Source organism: Sciurus carolinensis, chromosome 8 (assembly GCF_902686445.1).
Source record: "Sciurus carolinensis chromosome 8, mSciCar1.2, whole genome shotgun sequence".
Lineage (NCBI taxonomy): Eukaryota > Metazoa > Chordata > Mammalia > Rodentia > Sciuridae > Sciurus > Sciurus carolinensis.
In genome coordinates this window covers 135,911,134-135,929,952 of record NC_062220.1, presented here as the reverse complement: position 1 = coordinate 135,929,952, position 18,819 = coordinate 135,911,134, and the positions used below count along the sequence as shown (strand labels likewise).

The 18,819-nt window shown below is 33.3% G+C and overlaps 1 protein-coding gene across 3 annotated transcripts in view; it reads right to left on the bottom strand.

The window, feature by feature from the left end:
* The window catches only part of Med13l (mediator complex subunit 13L), a 284,233-nt gene that overhangs the window by 241,064 nt on the left and 24,350 nt on the right, over positions 1-18,819 (bottom strand). For 2 of the 3 annotated variants that reach the window (XM_047560071.1, XM_047560072.1), the window contains exon 2: positions 8,832-9,069. In XM_047560071.1, the coding sequence (XP_047416027.1) occupies positions 8,832-9,069 (238 nt within the window). Of the gene's footprint in view, positions 1-8,831; positions 9,070-18,819 lie in introns of those variants that run through there. The other variant, XM_047560073.1, reaches the window with a different exon arrangement.

Here is an 18,819-nt window from a genome sequence, read left to right as displayed (position 1 = left end):
AAAAAAGATAAGTCTTTGGTCAAAAAGTATGCAGGTCAAGATTGTTTCTATAAAAGTACAGGAAATTGATTTGATACAAATTAAATTTATAATAGTTATGTGGGTTTTATTTAAACTTGTCAGATAAAGTGAATGTACTCATTTAATATGGCACAATCACATAGTTGGTCATGTACATCCTCCCAGAAAACAATAGTTTCAAGTTTAAAAGTTAAAAAATATGGATTTGGGTTCCATTTCTACTAGTGACATGACCAACCATAGACTTCTCGAAGCTTCAATTTCCTTTTGGGTATGCTAAGTGCAACACAAAAATTGAAGAGGACACTCATTTCTGTTGACCACCAAGATCCATTCCCCTTTCTTTCTTCCTCAGAAAACCCGTTATATTTTAGGGACTTTTAAATTTCACCTTCCATAAAAAGTACTTTAATGGTAAGATCAACCTAATGCTATATAAATATGTTAGCAAAATATTTGCCTATAAAACAAAGGTATTGCTCTCTATAAATGTAATTTCGCATCTCTACCCCATTAAATTTTAAGGATTGAACACGATTTTTTCATGAATTATTTAGGACTTTAAATGTATTAACACTTAAATGTTTCCTCCAATTTTTCACATTCAGATTTTTAAATCAGTCTCCCTGAACAAGGGATAAAGCAAACTATTTTACTGGGCAAAGAAATATTTAAGTACACCACCTTAATGGATAACAATCTCATCTAAATCTTAGAAGTTTTCAATAGAAAACAGGAAAACTTTTGAAATAAAATATAGACAAATCAGGAGGCAGAGAAGAGAGGTACAAAACACACCTATCCTTAAAATTCCTGGACTACATATTTATTTGTAAGTAACAATGTATTCATCACCAAAATTATTCGTATTTAAAAAAAAAAGACTGCAATACAGTTTACTTAGTGTAGTTAATTCTCAATTTGTTCCAGTGGTGACTGTCACATCTCATTAAAAAAGAGATTTTACTCAGGTTTACTTTATATAAGGAGGGGGCTTTATATCAATGCAAAAAGATTACACCATGATGCCTGTACTTACCAGTACTTAACCTCCCCATCAACCAATTAAACTTTTCCCTAAAGCAATAATCTTTAAATTATAATTTTTATCAACTGTTTTAATTTTCATATCATTAGAACATAAGCTTTCTTCACATACTATATCACTATAATCTCAATGTAAATGTCTCATTTTTCATTAAAAAAAAAAAAACTAATTATATGGTTCAGTAATTTGCCCATGGTAACACACCAATTTTATTTACTTTTAAAAGTTAGACTTCGACTTGTCCTCACAATTTCAAGCACATTTAGCTTAATAATTCAAATTCAATGGATTTTTTCTATTCTTCATATGAAAAAATTCCTGTCAATATAATCATGCCATAAATTTTACAGTATGAATCTATTACTCAAGCCTTCATTAAATGTTCTTTTTAAGAATAAATTATTTATTAGTCTAATACTAAAATATGTAGGCACTAGAATTGTCTAGACAATCATCATATAATGAAAATTATTATTATATGAAAGCTCTGGCAAACTTTCAGAACAAAACACTGGAAAACAGAATTATAATAATTATTAAAAGAAATCAAAAAATTTTAAGACTTTAATCAGATTCCACTTAAAACCAAGATATCTTAAAAAAAAAAAAAAAAAAAAACAAGATATCTTATAAACTACTTAGAACCACTAACCTCTGAATATATATCTTCCCTGCAAGTACTTTGTTTCTCATAAAATACAGAGGTATTTTTCTATTATCATCCAAAAAAAATGATAAATACGAAAGGTAAAATAAAGTTTACTTTTTAGGTACACTCTGTAATCGACCTCAAAAATCAATTGTAAAAACTAACTGCTGACACATTAAAAACTTTTAGAGAACTACAATGCTGAACCATGTAATTTATCTTTTTTCAAAACCACTATTCTATACTTGAAAAATAAATTCAAATATAAAAAAATAAACTTTTTAAATTCAAAGATCAATTTTATAAGGAAAGAGTATTACTTTCCCAAAAAGAAATGTTTTCAACTGAGAATAGATCCATTAATAATATTAATTAAAATTATTTCATTTAGTCAAAGTAACCAGAAAATCAACTGAAAGTTCAGAGAATCTTAAGTGATACAGTAATATATTCCTACAAACTTTATTCACTACCTATAGTCCTGGAAAATTCAATGACAACATTTCTGTTTTTAGTATGCTAACCAAGAGAGGCTATTAATTTTCAGAGGTTGACTTTCCCTCATAATTTGCCTTTGCTAGAACTTCATTGTTTTTCTTCCCTTTTCCTCTTGACCTCGGCTGTGACTCAAGAAGCAGTATTCATCTGATCATTTATAAAAGCAGATGGTTGCTGGGCATGGTGGTGCCCACCTGCTGTAATCCCAGCAGCTCAGGAGGCTAAGGCAGAAGGATCCCAAGTTCAAAGCCAGCCTCAGCAACTTAGCAAGGCCCTAAGTAACTCAGTGAGACTCTGTCTCTAAATAAAATACAAAAAGGGCTGGGGATGTAGCTCAGTGGTTAAGAGCCTCTAGGTTCAATACCCAGTACCAAAAAAAAAAAAAAAAAAAAAAAAAAAAAAAAAAATGGTTCAAGGAAGTTTTCTATTGGTTTAAACAGGCTCAAAATGAGGCTCTTCTGAGGAAATGGCTATTCATATAGCCTCAAAGTTCTACCTCAAATCTCCACTCAACAATTACAAAAGGAGAGAATATCTATACATTGGACATATCTGGCAGACACCAACTACCTTAACAAAGTGATCAAACTTAGTACGATCAATACTGCAACAAAATGGCATACGATGCCTCTGATGTGATGCATGGGAAATATACAACATTACCTACTCTATATTGTGGCCAAAAACGTTTGACTTTCATCATGAGGAAGCTACTGGCAATTTCAAATTATTGAAAATTTTACAGGGTAAGTGAACCTGTCCCTTCCAGTAACATCAATATCATCACAAAAGAGGAAAAAGGAAGAAAACTTAGGGAATGCTGTACCTTAGAAGAAACTAAAGAGACAAAAACAGGTAAACACAACGTATGATCCTGACTGAATTGTGGACCAGAGGGAGGAAAAGCTATAACAAGTATTATTGGGACAACCACAGACATTGAAATATAAACTGAATATTAACTATTCTAATTATGTGGATGTTAAATTTCTTGAGTATGATGATAGTTTTATAGTCATGGAGGAAAATATCCCATGTTCTTATAGCATTTACATACTAAAGTACGTAAGGGAAAGGTTGATAATATCTGAAAACCACTTTCAAATAATTTGTGGGGTTGGGGGAGGTATATGAATATACGTGTGTAAACGTTTTTCAAAATAAAGAGAGAAGGGGAGTGAGGAAGTTGGGTTCTCCCTTGGAGATAACTAAACACAGGTTATATCAATTCCATCATTTGAGAACATAGATCATAATCTATACTGATTATATTATACTAAAAAATTAGCTCCCCATCCTCTGCTCTCGGCCTTCCTAGACCCTACAAAATGCCTACTTCTTTTTCCAGAGGCTTACGGGGAATTCAATAGAATAAACCACAGCGTTCAGGTTTTAAATCCGTCTCACACTGGTCACTGCCAGAAAACCTGGTCTGCATTCCCTAATGCTGTTTTTACCACAGCTCATGCCTCCTGGATGGGCTGCAGCACCCTTTAAAAAAAAAAAAAAAGAAATATTTCTGTCTCTAAATACACAAGGAACTGCCAATCTGTCCCTATTCTTTAGGTCAATTCCTGAGACTTCCGATACTGATATTGGAACAAATGTTTTTAGAGATCTAAAGTTGTATTCCAGTTATAATACATATTTGTTCATGTAATAATCAAAAGGGAAAGGGAAAACACAACATTAAATTTTAAAATTACAGAGAGTGCAAATTTAGTGGTAAGTTTTTTGTAAAACATATAAAGAAAATTAGATATTTCTAACCATTGGGAATTAAAATTGAAAAAAAAATGCCACATATTAACTATGTTTCAATCTCCTCACATTAGATCATTAAAAATTTTCTAATAATTTATTATATGTCAACCTTCTGAGAATGTGTTACTATGCTAAGTTAGACTCACATGTAACATCTCATTCGCTGACTCAACAAACATTCCTGCAGACATACTAAGCTGTGTCTGTTACTTCTGCAACCCGGATTCTTAATGCTTTGGGCAGCAATCTCCTATCCCTAGAACCCTGTGCTTCCTCTCTGTACTCTTGGGTTTTTAGACTGCATGTCTTTCCTACCACTAACAGGCAGTGAGGTGGACAGAAGACTTGTTAAAATGATTTTGTTAAATTAGAAGTCAATTTAGCACACTGTTATCAATCTCTAATATTCAAACTCAAAATATGGGAAAGAATTTGATCAAATGAAAAGAGCACAGGTATATATAATAAAACAGAATTATTCAGACTATTAATATAAAGTTTAGTACCCGGTCATATTTTCTAATTTAAACTAATCTCTATCCTAAACTAATAGAACATTTAAGTTCATATTCCAATTTAGGATAAAATAAATTATTACAATATTATGGTCTTTCTGGTCATATTCATCTTGTGCATTAGGTGTTAATCTTCCTAATTATAGCTTTCCTAATCAGAAATGTACAGCAAATCCTCAAAATCTATCAAATAAGACAAATTCCTCATTCTTGTTTCACTATACTCCACACCATGACCCACCTTCCCATCCTTTTAACCTCCTGATTACTTTACTTACACCCTAAGACTTATACAATTGCCTCTTGCCACATTTCACTTGATACCCACAAACCTTTGATTTTTTTTTTTTTTTTTTTTGCGGTGCTGGGGATTGAACCCAGGGCCTTGTACATGCAAGGCAAGCACTTTACCAAATGAACTATATCCCCAGCCTGATACCCACAAACCTTTGTACAAGCTCCCTCCTGTGACTAAAACAAGCAACATCTCAACTAGATATATGTCCTATAAGATTTACCTCAAATGTCACCAACTCTGGGCTTTCCCATCATCTTCCCTTTTTTGTTCCCCAAGACTGAATCTGCTGCTTCTGCAGGGTTCCATAACTCAAATCATTCACAACACTTTCCCCTTTGGATCATTTAGCAATCTCCCTGATGATACTACAAGTTCTTTAGGATAAAAACCCATTTTACATAGGCTTAAACACAGATGCTACCAAATGTCAGAGATTCATTAAATAGATCAGAAACCAGGAAAGCTACCCAACCTTGGCACTAGAATTCACAGTATTCCTGTTTTAAGTTCATACGACGCTGATGGAATTGATGTTCTGAAATTGAATGCCTGCCTATTTGGTAAGCAGCCAATATACTATTCTTTTCTTATATCGTTATGGTGTTCCCAGCATAGACACATTTGTAGGCTTGTCTTATACCTTTTTAGACTATGAGCTTATCAAGGGTAGGGATTACATCAAATCCCTATAAATAAGCCCATGGACTGAGGATATGGACATAGGATGGATGAACAAACATATCCAGCATGTGCCCTGCTCGATACTACTGTGAGTAAAGGTCAGCAAAGTTACAACTCTACTTCATAGCAATACGACAAGGTCAAATCTTAAAGTTCTCATCCCTCCATAATGCAATTTAGGTTTTGCCATAAAAGTCCTGATAAAGGTCCTATGAGCAGGTTTTATCCTAACTAGTCTGAAATTTTATATTCCTAAACATTAAAATTAGAAAATGTAATTACTTACATTTAAAAGTATACTTTAAAAAATAGTATCTGACAGATAATAGCAAGCACTAAAAGTTACACAGAACAGAACCAAATTTTTTAAATAATGACAAAATGATTTAATTTGATGTACAGGTCATTGTCATCATAGTAGCAGCAGCACTAGTCCCAATTATACACTGACTGCTACGTGTGCTGCTCTAAGTACTGCATGAACTTCAGCCTCAGAAGTCTATAGTGAAGAAACTGAGACAGTAAGTTAAACACCTGAACAAAGATACGTAGCTGTTAAAGGATCATCCAGACGTTCAAACCCAAGCAATCCACAACCCAAGCCCAGACAAGAGTCCAAAAGTGTTTCTTCAAGTGACAGGAACAAAGGATACATGTATTATTGTCTTCTCTCCTATATTTCAAGCATTTTTTAAAGTATAATATTTAAAACTAATGTAAATGTATCCTATAGAATTATTATCATTTATGGGGATGCTTCATACATTTAAATGCAAGATGGTTGCTTGCGTATTATATTTTACTGTGCATTTCTAAGTAGTAAGCTCTTTGGGGTACACCATAAAAACAAAGGGAAATGCCAAAATAAAAAAAAAAAAAAAAACCTAAAAAAAAATGTTGAAGAATAGTAAAATGTCCCTATTTTAAAAAAGGATGTTACAAGTAATGGTACAGTTGTATTTAATTTAAAAGTCTAATAACAGGGTTCTGCTAAAATTTATTCTACCAAAATGAAATGATTTTTAAATATATTAGAGAATGAAATAGATTCCTAAGTATCTTCATTTGTATGACTTCTAATATTCCCTTTGTATTCTTTATTTTTTTCATGATTGTTCTGTGTCATAGTTCCCACCACTTAAAATAAAGTCATCTTTATGCCATTTTTCTAATTAAGTTTCAATTATTTCCTACTTTTAGCTTGAACCATATAACAGTGCCCTTTTCAACCTCTGTTACATACAAAAGTAGATACTTCATATGATTACATCTGATAACTTTCTTAAAATTCAACGTTTATTAAAGGGAAGAGACATTCATTCAATCAAGTTGTAATTGTTCTATTGCTATAATACTTTCCTGGTAGCACACAAAGGATAAACAATTTACATAGTTTTCAAACTCAAAAGAATTAAAAAAATAATAATAATAAGCATTCCCATGGGAAAACGTTCACAATATATTTGTAAAAGAAGACTGAGCTACAAAACAGCATGATACCAATTTCATTTATACATTAAAAACATCAACAACTAAAACTCCGGATTAGTCTCCGGGATTTTCATTTCTTTCTTTGCTTCGTTTTGTGGTTCTGTTTTCCTAACTTTCTAATTAAAATGTAGTACTTCTATAATTTTAAAAAACAATTTCAAAAATCAGTCAATTTTTGCTTCTTTGCCAAAAAAAAATACTTGAAAACATTAATGAAACTCTTCAATCTAAAACTACTGTAAGAAATTTAAATAGCCTATACCTTTTTAACTCAATATCAAAGTCCATGAGAACTAACACCCTGATTTTCTTCTAACAGTGAAAATTTTTTTGTTGCTATGAATAAGTAACTTTATACTTCAATTAAATATATGTCAAACAACTGGACTTGGTTTTCTCATCTTATAAAATTATTTGTACTGCTAACACAAAAATGTTTAATCATAAGCGATCAACATGAAATAGAGAAATGAAAGGAGAGGCAGAAACCATTAGGAGAAATAAGAGATCAAGTTTAAAGGGGGCGGGGGGAGAAGTTCTATTCTTCTACATGTGGGATGGGAAAATATTTAAAAGTAAAATATGTATATGTTTTGATATTGAAATGGACAAAGATAAATGTTATGAATATCTCCTAGGAACTATCTTAATTTTAAAAATCTGATCAACAGAATTTGGATCAACAATTTTATCTGAATAGCTACTAACTACATAAAACGGACTTTAAGATGATCATAACTCTTAAGCTTTTGCTGATTAACAAGCTAAGTAAGTAATCTCACCCAAAGTGAATTTCTGTATTTACAAAGCAAATACCCTAAAAAATATCAGAAGATCAGAGTTGAATAAATGGACCATAAGTTATCAGCTCAATTAGTCCACTGTGGTTTACTGCCCCCTAGCTGCTGTGGCAGGAGAGAACAGAGATTAAAAATGGCTGCCAAGAAAAGTTGGGAAAGTGTCAAGGCGTTTAGGCAAATTTTTGAACCTTTTGAGCAGACTTACAAATAAGCACTTAAGTTAGTTTTACTCCTTCCTTTTAAAAAAATGTCAACAAACAAAACATTTCAAACGCTACTTGAAATTTTTCAATCACCAATTAACAAAATATAGTTAGGCAAAGGGATAAAACCTTTCACCAGAAACTCTAACTACTAATAAAATTTCCTCTAGTTATAATTTGATGTTAAATATGAAGAACCGCTTGGAATAATGAAACTCCTACATTAATTCAGTTTCTGGATATTACATGCAATCTGAAGTGAAAAATTAAGTCTACACCAAAGCCAATATTCTTGAAATCACTGAATTACATAAAATGCAGTAATGAAGCAAGGGAAATTTTGCTAAGATCTTTTATAGTGATCAAACCAGATCCTTTATAGTAATCTTTTTTCCAAAATGCTGTCCAATATCATAATTTTGCCCAATAAGGCTTACACTTAAGTTTCTGTGTTACTTTTCAAATTTTCCACCAAAGAGTTCAGCTGGCAATGAACCACAAGAGTCACAGTCTGAGAAAAAACAGGTCTGTTCATTTCACTATCTTGCTTATAATTTGAAATTTCCTATTATTTGAAAACAGTGGATTCTTAGCCTTGTTTCCACCCCAACGCACCCAGGGGACACATTACTTGTCTTTAACAATAGTGATTTTACAAGATTCTAAGTCTCAGTGTGACTGGGAAAGAACAAGAGAACTCGGAAAAAATATGGGAAGGAAGAAGAGGGGTGAGAGTGAGGATTACAGACAAACCCATTATTAAACACTTGGAATCTTTCTTTAGCAAGTGTTAACCTTTTCAGAATTTACCATTGTTCAAAACAATATGATGGGAATAATTTTTAGAAAAAAACAATCCTTACCCTGCAGTTCATGATGTATTACACCCACAAGGTTGGGTTCATCTCCCCACCAGAATATCCATAACTCTTTGCAATCTGGTTTGACATCACGACGCCATACACACAGCAGGTTGGCTTGCAGACAGCGGATGAAACTTAACAAGATTGGATCATCTTGGGCTGGGGCTGAAATTATGGGTCCACAGTCCCCATGCCCTCCAAAATTGTACCTACGCCATTTGATTCCTGTGAGTTCAGCCTGAAAAAAGACAAGAAAATTGCAGTCATTTTGATTTTTCTTTTTACTTACACACCACTAAAAACAAGCTTCCAGAGAAAAGCAAATCTGCTAAGATAAATATTTAAACTTCACATCATAAGATTGCTCCCAGTGAGAACTAGGACTTTGTAGTAAATGTTTAGGCAAATAAAATGGTTCAACAATAATTATCAGCTTGTTGTATGTTGGTATTTACATTTTTAAAAAGTAGAAATCTTGATAGAAATTACTCCTTTTTCCCCCTTTAAAATCAAGATAGGCTGTCAGATTAGAGGTGCTCAGTCAGTAAAGTCCGTGCAAATATTCTACATCTGAAAAACTCCAAAATATGAAACGCTCTGGTCCCAAGCATTTCAGATAAGGAATACTCAACCTATAGAAGAAAAATAATTTCTTTCAAAGAGTTTCCTTAATTTCTTCCCATTCCGAAGCTACAGTTTAAATCCTTTAAGTCAGGGAAGCAGTTAGCATACAATAGCACAGTGCTTCATCATGAACACCAAAAGGCTATTTAAGAAGAAGCTGCTAACAAAACTGATGCAGTTATCAGCAATTTATCGGTGTAACTTAGCACGCAGCACACAGAAAAGCTTTGCTTCTATAACGATTCCCTAATGTAGTTTAGTCTTTTGTTTTTCAAACACATTTCAAAACATGGGAACTTAAAACAAGCACAGAATAGAAACTGTACGTTTGGTTCCATCATAAGCATTTATATTTTAAGATTTCTAAAAGTTCAGGCTTAAGGGATTAAAACTTCAAAGACCATTCAACATATAAAAAGGTGAACCCCTTACTCAGGTAGCAATAAAGGAAGTACTCAAAACTGAGAATAAAACTAATTCATAATGTAATTCTGTATCCAACAGTCCATGTGACCCTGATATTCAATCTTTATTCATTCCTCTCCTCCCCCACAAATTCAATCACTTTTTGTCAACAAATTGTTTTTCAAACAAGTACCAATGGGTAGAAAAAGTCATAGTTTCTACCAGCATAACTGAAACAAATTTAAAGTGCCACAATAATCAACAACTATAATGATCATATTTAAGGAAAAAAAATCACTTTTCTTTAATCCAAATTTAATGAGTTTCACTTCAAAAGAATTAATACAAAAATAATACCCAAACTAAAACTGTCTGAAATTCAGGAACATATACTATGAGACACACAAATCTAATCTTTAATGTCCATTCTTTGTAAAAGTTGGTATTGGCATCATTTAGGCTTTCAATATATGCTACTTGGTTTCCTCTGAGATTAAAAGTACTATACAACATAAAGAGTTCTAGGGCACACGCCTGTAATCCCAGTGACTCAGGAGGCTGATACAGGAGGATCATAAGTTCAAAGTCAGTCTCAACACCTTAGTTCCTAAGCGACTAAGAAAGATCCTGTTTCTAAATAAAATATTAAAAAAAGGAGGGGTTAGGGAGGGTTGGCTCAGAGATTAAGGGTTCCTGGGTTCAATCACCAATACAAAAAACTTCTAGGGCTGGTAGTGTAGCAGCTCAGTGGCACAGTAATTGCCTAACATGTTTGGAGGCCTTGGGTTCAATCCCTAATAGACCAAAAAAAAAAAAAAAAAAAAAAAAAAAAAAATTTAAATACTTAACTATATCAGAAATATTTATTAGTATCTTACTGTACATTCTTCTTATTTTTCTGTATATATACTTTCAAAGTTAAAACCATATTGAGGGGCTGGGGTTGTGGCTCAGTGGTAGAGCACTTGCCTCACACATGTGAGGCACTGGGTTCAATCCTCAGCACCACATAAAAATAAATAAATAAATAAATAAAATAAAGGTATTGTGCCCATCTACAACTAAAAAATATTTTTTAAAAAAATGTAGAATGGTTTTATGACCTTTTTGTAATGTAAGTATTTTCAAATATTTCTAATTATTCTTCAAAAATAATTTTAATGTTGCATAATATTCTTTTCACTGCATGGAGAAAATTTAATTTAACCATTCCATAATAACCAGACGATCTTTACTTCCCCCACTATTAGTACTATTATAATTGGTGAACATCCTTGAAAATGGTTATTTTCCTGAATTATTTCCATGGGAGAGATATAAAACTACCAACAGAAGAATAAGAATACTGCAAGATTCAACATGAGCGCTACTGTACTATTTTAAACTCATAGGCCCCACATTACAAATCTCCCAAATTGTATGTTATTTAAAATTCCTGCCAATTTTACAGAAGGGTAAACTAATGTAGTCCTTGTTCTGCTTGAAGAAAATCATTACCAAATATTCAGTGGGAGGTATGCTTTAGTGCCAGCCTTCCTGGGTTTGAATTTCAGCTCTTCACTTACTTGCCCTAAGTTACTTAACCTTGGACCTTCTGTCATCCAAGCTGTACTTATTCACACAGGGTTGTTGATTAAATGAGTTAGTATACAGTTGGCCCTCTATATCTGTGATTTCCTCATCCCCAGGTTTGACCAACTGCAAATCGAAAATACTGGGGGGAAAAAAATGTGTCTGTACTCAATATGTACAAACATTTTTTCTTATCATTATTCCCTAAACAATATAGTATTACAACTATTTACATTGCATTAGGCATAAGAAGTGTAAAGATGACTTATACAGGAGTATATGAATAAGTTATATGTAAGGGGCTACGGTTGTGGCTCAGTGGAAGAGCACTTGCCTAGCACATGTGAGGCACTGGGGGTTCAATTCTCAGCACCACATAAAAAAGTTAAGTAAATAAAATAAAATAAAAATTAAAAAATAATTTTTTAAAGTTATATGTAAATTCTACATTCATATAAAAAATTTGAGCATCAGAAGATTTAGTTATCTGCAGAAAGGTCCTAGTAGCAATGCTTCAGATACCCAGTGAAGACTGTATACATAAAGCCCTTTGGACAGTATCTGACACATGGCAAGAACGTACATGATATTACCATCAAACCAGTAATAGTAAAAATACTATTTCTTTGACTTGGCTGTTCGTATCTGTCCATTTTTATCATACACAATCCTTTGTTTCTCTAAATAAAAGCAATGTTTGTAATTTTAATCAGAAAGCTTAACATTAATTTCTAAATAAATGCCGAAGAAGAAAGTCAAATAAACAGAATAAGAAGGGGTAGCTGAAACCAGAAGAGCTAAAAAGAAAACTTATTATCACCTAAACTAAAGACAGTATTCTGTGTCTGAGTTATCTTGGACAGAGAGGGAAGAGGGAGCAAATACCAACAGCAAATATGAATAACAAATGACATTAACTATTTAAAGGGTTAGAAAATTAAGACATATCAGAGATTTAAACATCAAATGAGTCAGTCTCCAAAATAAAACCTATGCACAGCAATTTACTCAGAAGAACACTTTCACCTTAACATTAGGTACAGTCCACCAGACAAAATATTTGGCTTTGATTCAGAATGGACTCCCAACCCTGGTACTTCCTCTCACTTCCTATCAGTGCTTCTGTGCTCTCAGTGGCAAAGGGAAGCTGCTGCCTGCCACCTTCTCTGCATTCTTTACAAATTTATACTAGCAAGTTATATATTACAAATTCAAATGACATAACAGCAAGGCTACAAACTTAATCACTGCATAACCAATTCAGTCAAAAGAATTTAAAAAGTCCAATTATTTTAAAGTAATTTGGCTCCTGTACTTTAAAGTTAAAATTAAATATGATTATACTAGTCTTCATTGGAAAATTTAACAATGAAATACCAATCAAGCCCAATAGAGATAACTAAGTATAAAAAGTATATTCAAAGACTTAGCTTCAAATTTTGAATTAATGTTTGATAAGAAAAATAACATAATGTTACTGAAATCATTTGTCCAAGAAAAAAATTCCCATCATGGATACACATTCAATTACGTTAAAATATATATTCATATACCACAATCATGTTTATAATTAAGAATCAATTCAACTTCAAGTTCTCTTATCCCAATTTCTGACAAATGTATCTCTTCAAGACTCAAAATTCTTTAATGATTTCAAAATTTTGAAGCAAAACTTTAAAATATTTCTAGATTCAAATGATGTCAGGGCTGAGGATGTAGCTCAGTGATAAAGCACTTGACTGGTGTGTGAAAGGCCCTGGGTTGGGTCCCTAGCACTCCAAATTATACTGAAAACAAGATTATTTATATGAACTAAAGATGAAGAAGTCCTTAATTATACTTAAGTTTAAAATTACATGGCTTTTAGCCGGACATGGTAGTGCACACCTGTAATCCCAGCAGCTCAGGAGGCTGAGGCAGGAGAATCAAGAGTTCAAAGCCAGTCTCAGCAACTTAGCAAGACCCTGTCTCTAAATAAAACATAAAAAGGGATGAGGATGTAGCTTAGAAGTTCAGTGCCCCTGGGTTCAATCCCTGGTACCCCCGCCCCCGCCCCCCGCCAAAAAAATAAATGGTTTTGCCAGGCATAGTAGTACATGCCTCTAATCTCAGCAAATCAAGAGGCTAAGACAGGAAGAGGATCCCAAGTTTGAGGCCAGACTCAGCAACTTTGTGAGACCCCTCTCTCAAAATAAAAAAAGGAAGGGCTGGGGATGTAGCTCAGTGGCAGAAGCCCTGGGTTCACTCTCTAGTACTGAAAAAGAAAGAGAAAAAAAATTTTTTTGAAAAATAGAGAACCAAAAAAATGAAATTAAAATACACAAGGAACAGAAGTAGCATACATGTTTGCATAATATTAACCTCCATCTCATTTAGGGACCTACTTAATACCAGGTATATATTAGGGTCTGCATATGTAATTTCTAATACCAGGCACCATACTAGGATCTTCATATGTAATTTCTCATAACCAGTCATACAGTTTTCGTTACCAGACAGCTGAAGAAATTAGACTCAAAAAGATTAATTCTTCCAAAGCCATGAAGGTGAAAAATGGAAGATCCCCAAAGTAACTGGATTTAAACCACAACTGAATTTAAAGTATAAATTCTTTCCATTCTACTATGCTGCTTTGTAAGACAAATGGCAAGAATTAACCAGACAAGATTATAAAATAGTACCAAAAAAAAAAAAAAAAAAAAAACCTGTCATTAACTCAATTTAGCAATGGACATAATTTCTAACTTAAGAACATTTATGAATCTTTCTTTAACCTTCCTGAGGTATTCAGAAAACTAGTATGAGTGCCTATAGTTACATCCTATGAATAGAAAAGACTTTTTAGTATCATTCAAGTAACTACACACCTTCTTTAACAAATTATCACTATAAAACACCTACACAAATTCTTAGATGTTATATAACAAACCAAGAAAATAACTATTCTAACAGCAAGAGAGGATGAAGGTAAATTTTCTCAGCAACAGCTGAATCTGTTTTACTGGCCTTCAAGTTTCTAAGAAAATTGAACTGAATCAACAAACTGCTGGCATAAACAGAAGGCCACTAGTAAATTCAGAATGGTTCCAGTTAAATAGATCACAACAGAATCAGGATAAGTATACTTTCTAACAAATATAAATGCAAATTAAAGAAATTTTATATTGATTCTTAGTGTACTCTATAAGTAGGAAATAAGCTGATAAATCCTTCCAGTGGATTTGGGAGGATAATGATAAATCCCAATGGAGGATTAATTTATCACTTATTTGCAGAGACCTATCACAACTAGATTTCTCATATCCAACAACATGTACTTACAATATGGCGCCCCAGATTTAAAACTATGTTCAGTGGTCATGGAATAGAGTAAAACTAACAAAAGTGCTGATAAGAAGGAACCCAAGATGCAGTATCATGGAAAGAATACTGAATGGAGATCAGGAGATACAGGTTCAAGGCTGGTTTTTCAACCATTTACCTATATGATGTTAGGAAACCTACTCCATCTCAGGGCACCTCAGTTTCAAGAGCTATAAGGTAATAGGGTTGACCTAGATATTATAAATGAGCTCAAGTCTCCTGGCCCAAGCTAATTACAACCCACTCACAAAAGAAATGAGACGGAACCCTTTAGTTGTCTTAGAATGATCAGTACCAAGAGCTGCCAGAATATATTCAAAAATTTAAGAAACAACTGAAAATTCCTCAAACAGCAAAATAATGATACCCAACATCAATCTGGACAAGATTCAAGGATGGTGTATAGATAGTGTAGATTACCTGTGATCATTTGGGGCGAACATGAATGCCCTAAGAAATTCCAATTCTGCCTAACCCTCATTTCCTCTTGTGATAGGGTTGCTACTTTAGAAGAACAGGAAAATACAATAAACATAATAGGACAACTCTCAACTCAAATCACAGGAAGGAAAAAAGTGCACATATAATGGAAAACTTTTGTTAAAACATTAACTAATCAACTCCAGGTAAAGATGACAGAGTAAACATACACATCTGCTTTTACTTTCTCTTAAATCCCTAAAACATCAGTGAAGAAGTTTGTTTCTTTGTTTTGTTTTTCCTTTAGTTATAAAAACCACAATCATGAGTAGAACAGGCGAGGAAATACCATCAAAATGTTCAAAGCTAAGAAGCAGACAGACGCTCAGGAGGTAAGGAGATTTATAATACCTGAGACAACTGAATCCTAGACACGGAGAAAGTAGAAATACAACCCAATTGACACAGAATCCCCTCAGCCTCAAGAATTTAAGATACAAGTACCTTGTAGTTAGGGTTCAAAGGCAGAGAGGAGATAAAAAAAAAAAAAAAAAAGGAAAACTGATTGAAAGCCTGTTTAGCAGGCACTGAGATGCTAAGATAGCTTTCCAGTGCACAAAGCTGAGCTGCTGCCCAGTCTGCACCTCAGCATATAATGGGAAGGGTAGTCTCTAGTGACAATAAAACAGAGGATATGCGAACTCAAAGCAGATAACCACAGTGAAAACGGGATTAGGTGAACTCATACAGAAGAAGGACAAGACCATTTCACCTCCACTGCTGTCTATGCACTCTAGAAGTTAGTAGCCAGTCTTATCCCCTATAAATGAGCCTGGGAAATCTTACCAGTTACAGAAAGACCTCAAGATATCAACTTCCAAGGGTCTCCAAATAAAGAGCTCACCCAGATCAGAGAAGTACACAGTAAACAAGCATCACTCACACAGAACTTCCAAGCAATTTTTTAGTCCACCATTCCTAAACATGAACAATCAAGAATACTAAATAGTTAAGGAAAACCACTGAGCAATTATAGAGACAAAACAAACAGAAAAATGACTTAGAGGAAACAGACAACATCAGGAGAAGAGAATTTTTAAAACACCTACCATTAATATTCTCAAAGAGACAAAACAGCTCAACCATTATTCTTAAAAAAAAAAAAAAAAAAAAAAAAAATAACAGGACACGGGGTCAGAGGAGGAGAGAGAATTTAAAGAAAACCCTTGGGAAGTTTTAAATAATGACACCAGAAATAATAAAACTCAGTAAAATGTGTGGAAGATAGTTTAGGAAATCTCCCAGAAACTAAAGCAAATTGGAAAAAAAAAAAAATGAGGGATGAGGATGAATATTAAAGAATCAACCTAGGAAGTTCCCGGGGATGTAGTTTAGTAGTAGAATATTTGCCCAGCATGCGCAAGGCCCTGGATTTGATCAGTATGCCCAAAATTTTTTTAAAAAGAAAAAAAGAACTCTCAGAAACAGAAAATGATGATGAACTTACTAATAAAATAACTTATGAAAATTGCCCAGAAAAAAAGAATGTGAATTTCTAAATTGAAAGGGCTCTGTGGTACCAAAACCAAAATATCATTGTAAACTTCAGCACATTACAGACAAAAAGATTATCCTAGCCTCTATAAAGAAGTAAAAAAGAGGTCATATACAAAGAATCAGGAATCAGAAGGACTTCTAATTTCTCAACAGAAATGCCAGAAGCAAGTAGGCAAAAGGCAATAACTCCAAAACTCTAAAGATTTATTTCCAAACCAGATACTTTTACTGGTCTAAACTATCAAAGAAATAGAAAAAATAAACTTTAATCATGTAATTTTTCTCAAAACTAACAATAAACCCCTTTTCAGGTGGATACTGGATGTGTACGCACAGAAAAGAAGGTGTTTTGAATGATGATTTGGGGTTGTCAAGAATGCACCAATCTAAATTATAACACCTCAGCTGGCTCCAGGAAAGACTCCTTCAGGAAGAGGGAACTAATAAACACCTGATACATGAGAGAGCCTTAAAATGGACAAAAGGTTTGAGAATGAGTTGGTTAAAATATACAGCAAAATAACCATTTTTTTAAAAATATTACTATAACTTTCAAGTTATACAGAAAAGAGGAAGTAATCAGAGTTTAGTAGATGACTCAGCCATACATTAACAAGATAAAACTCATGTTAACTCTGAATACTGAGGGAACCAAAATTACTATACAACTATTTTTGTAAGTGGGGAGATGGAAAGGGTGCACTTTACCTGGTAGGAGGCAGAAAGAATAAACTAAATCCTCACTTTTAACAGCGAAAGATGTAGAATTAAAAACTTAAAAGTAACTATTAGCTTAGTATTTAGAAACATTTAAGTAAGAACCAAGATTAAGAGAGTGGCAGTGTTTTGCCTCTGAAGAAGGTAAAAAAGGCCAGGAACTGGAAACGTTATTCTTATAAATCTTGTAGATCTATTTGATTCTTTAGCTAAGTAAAAGTTTTAACTTTGCTGAAACAAACAAAAAAAAAAAGTGAAATTTAAATAAAACTAATCAAAATGTGGTACAAAACATATTTAAATGTATTTAATGCAAAGTTACTAATATTGAGAATTCACATCCATCATTTTACAAACTTATTCTAGACAAACTGCTAAACTTAAGAACAATTTAATGTCCCACAAATTGTGTTGCAAAACCCAAAAGGTTATTTTATCATACGTTAAAAAAACCTGTTGCTGTCTGTTTCTCTTCTCCATTTTAGACGATTAAAACTCCAGCTGGGCAGGTTCCAGCTGCGCATTCCCTCCCATCTGGCTCTGCTCAGCCTCCTAGCTATAGCTTTGCTGCTGGCCAGGAGTGCTCTGGCAGAGGGACTGTTGACAAGACTCTGAGCCTCCATCTGACTGATTATTTCCATGTCATGAAACATGTAATGTGATATTCCCCCATTCAATGAGACTGAATATAAAAGATGCTCCTAACATGTTTGTGATTCATAATAAGTGTAATTTTCTTTTTATCCCTCAGTTTACCAACATTAGTTCAAAAATATAAAGATTAAAAGATTTGGTTTATAGGTGAAAAGGGCCCAGAGAGACTCTCTGAAAGTAAGTTTAGGGCAATTAATATGAAGCAGCTACCTTAAAAGTTGCCATCTTAAGCTACAGTAGTAAAAAGTACAATATCTAGATATTATACAATAGATCTAATTTATCAGTCAAGTCACTAGACTTACTAATGCTTCCAGCTCCTAGCTCCATACTGAGAGGAATCTAAACAAGATCAAACAAATTAACAGATGAAGGGCTAAGCTAGTAACGAAATCTAAACATTACTCCGGCTAGAGCCTATCTGGTCTCAAATTCAATCCTGCCAAACAGATTAATAGGGCAGCAAAAATAAAAGAGAATATATTATGATTTAAAAAAAAAGTTAAATGAACTTAATGAGTAGTTAAGAGGATCCTGAAGTTACTAAGTGTTCCATTATATGAAAGACTGATATGTAGGAGATTAGATTTGCTCAGCAGAGTCCCAAGTGGTAGCAACAGAACCAAATGGAAAAACTGATTAAAACAACAGTGATGACTCCCTCAAGGAAAAAAAA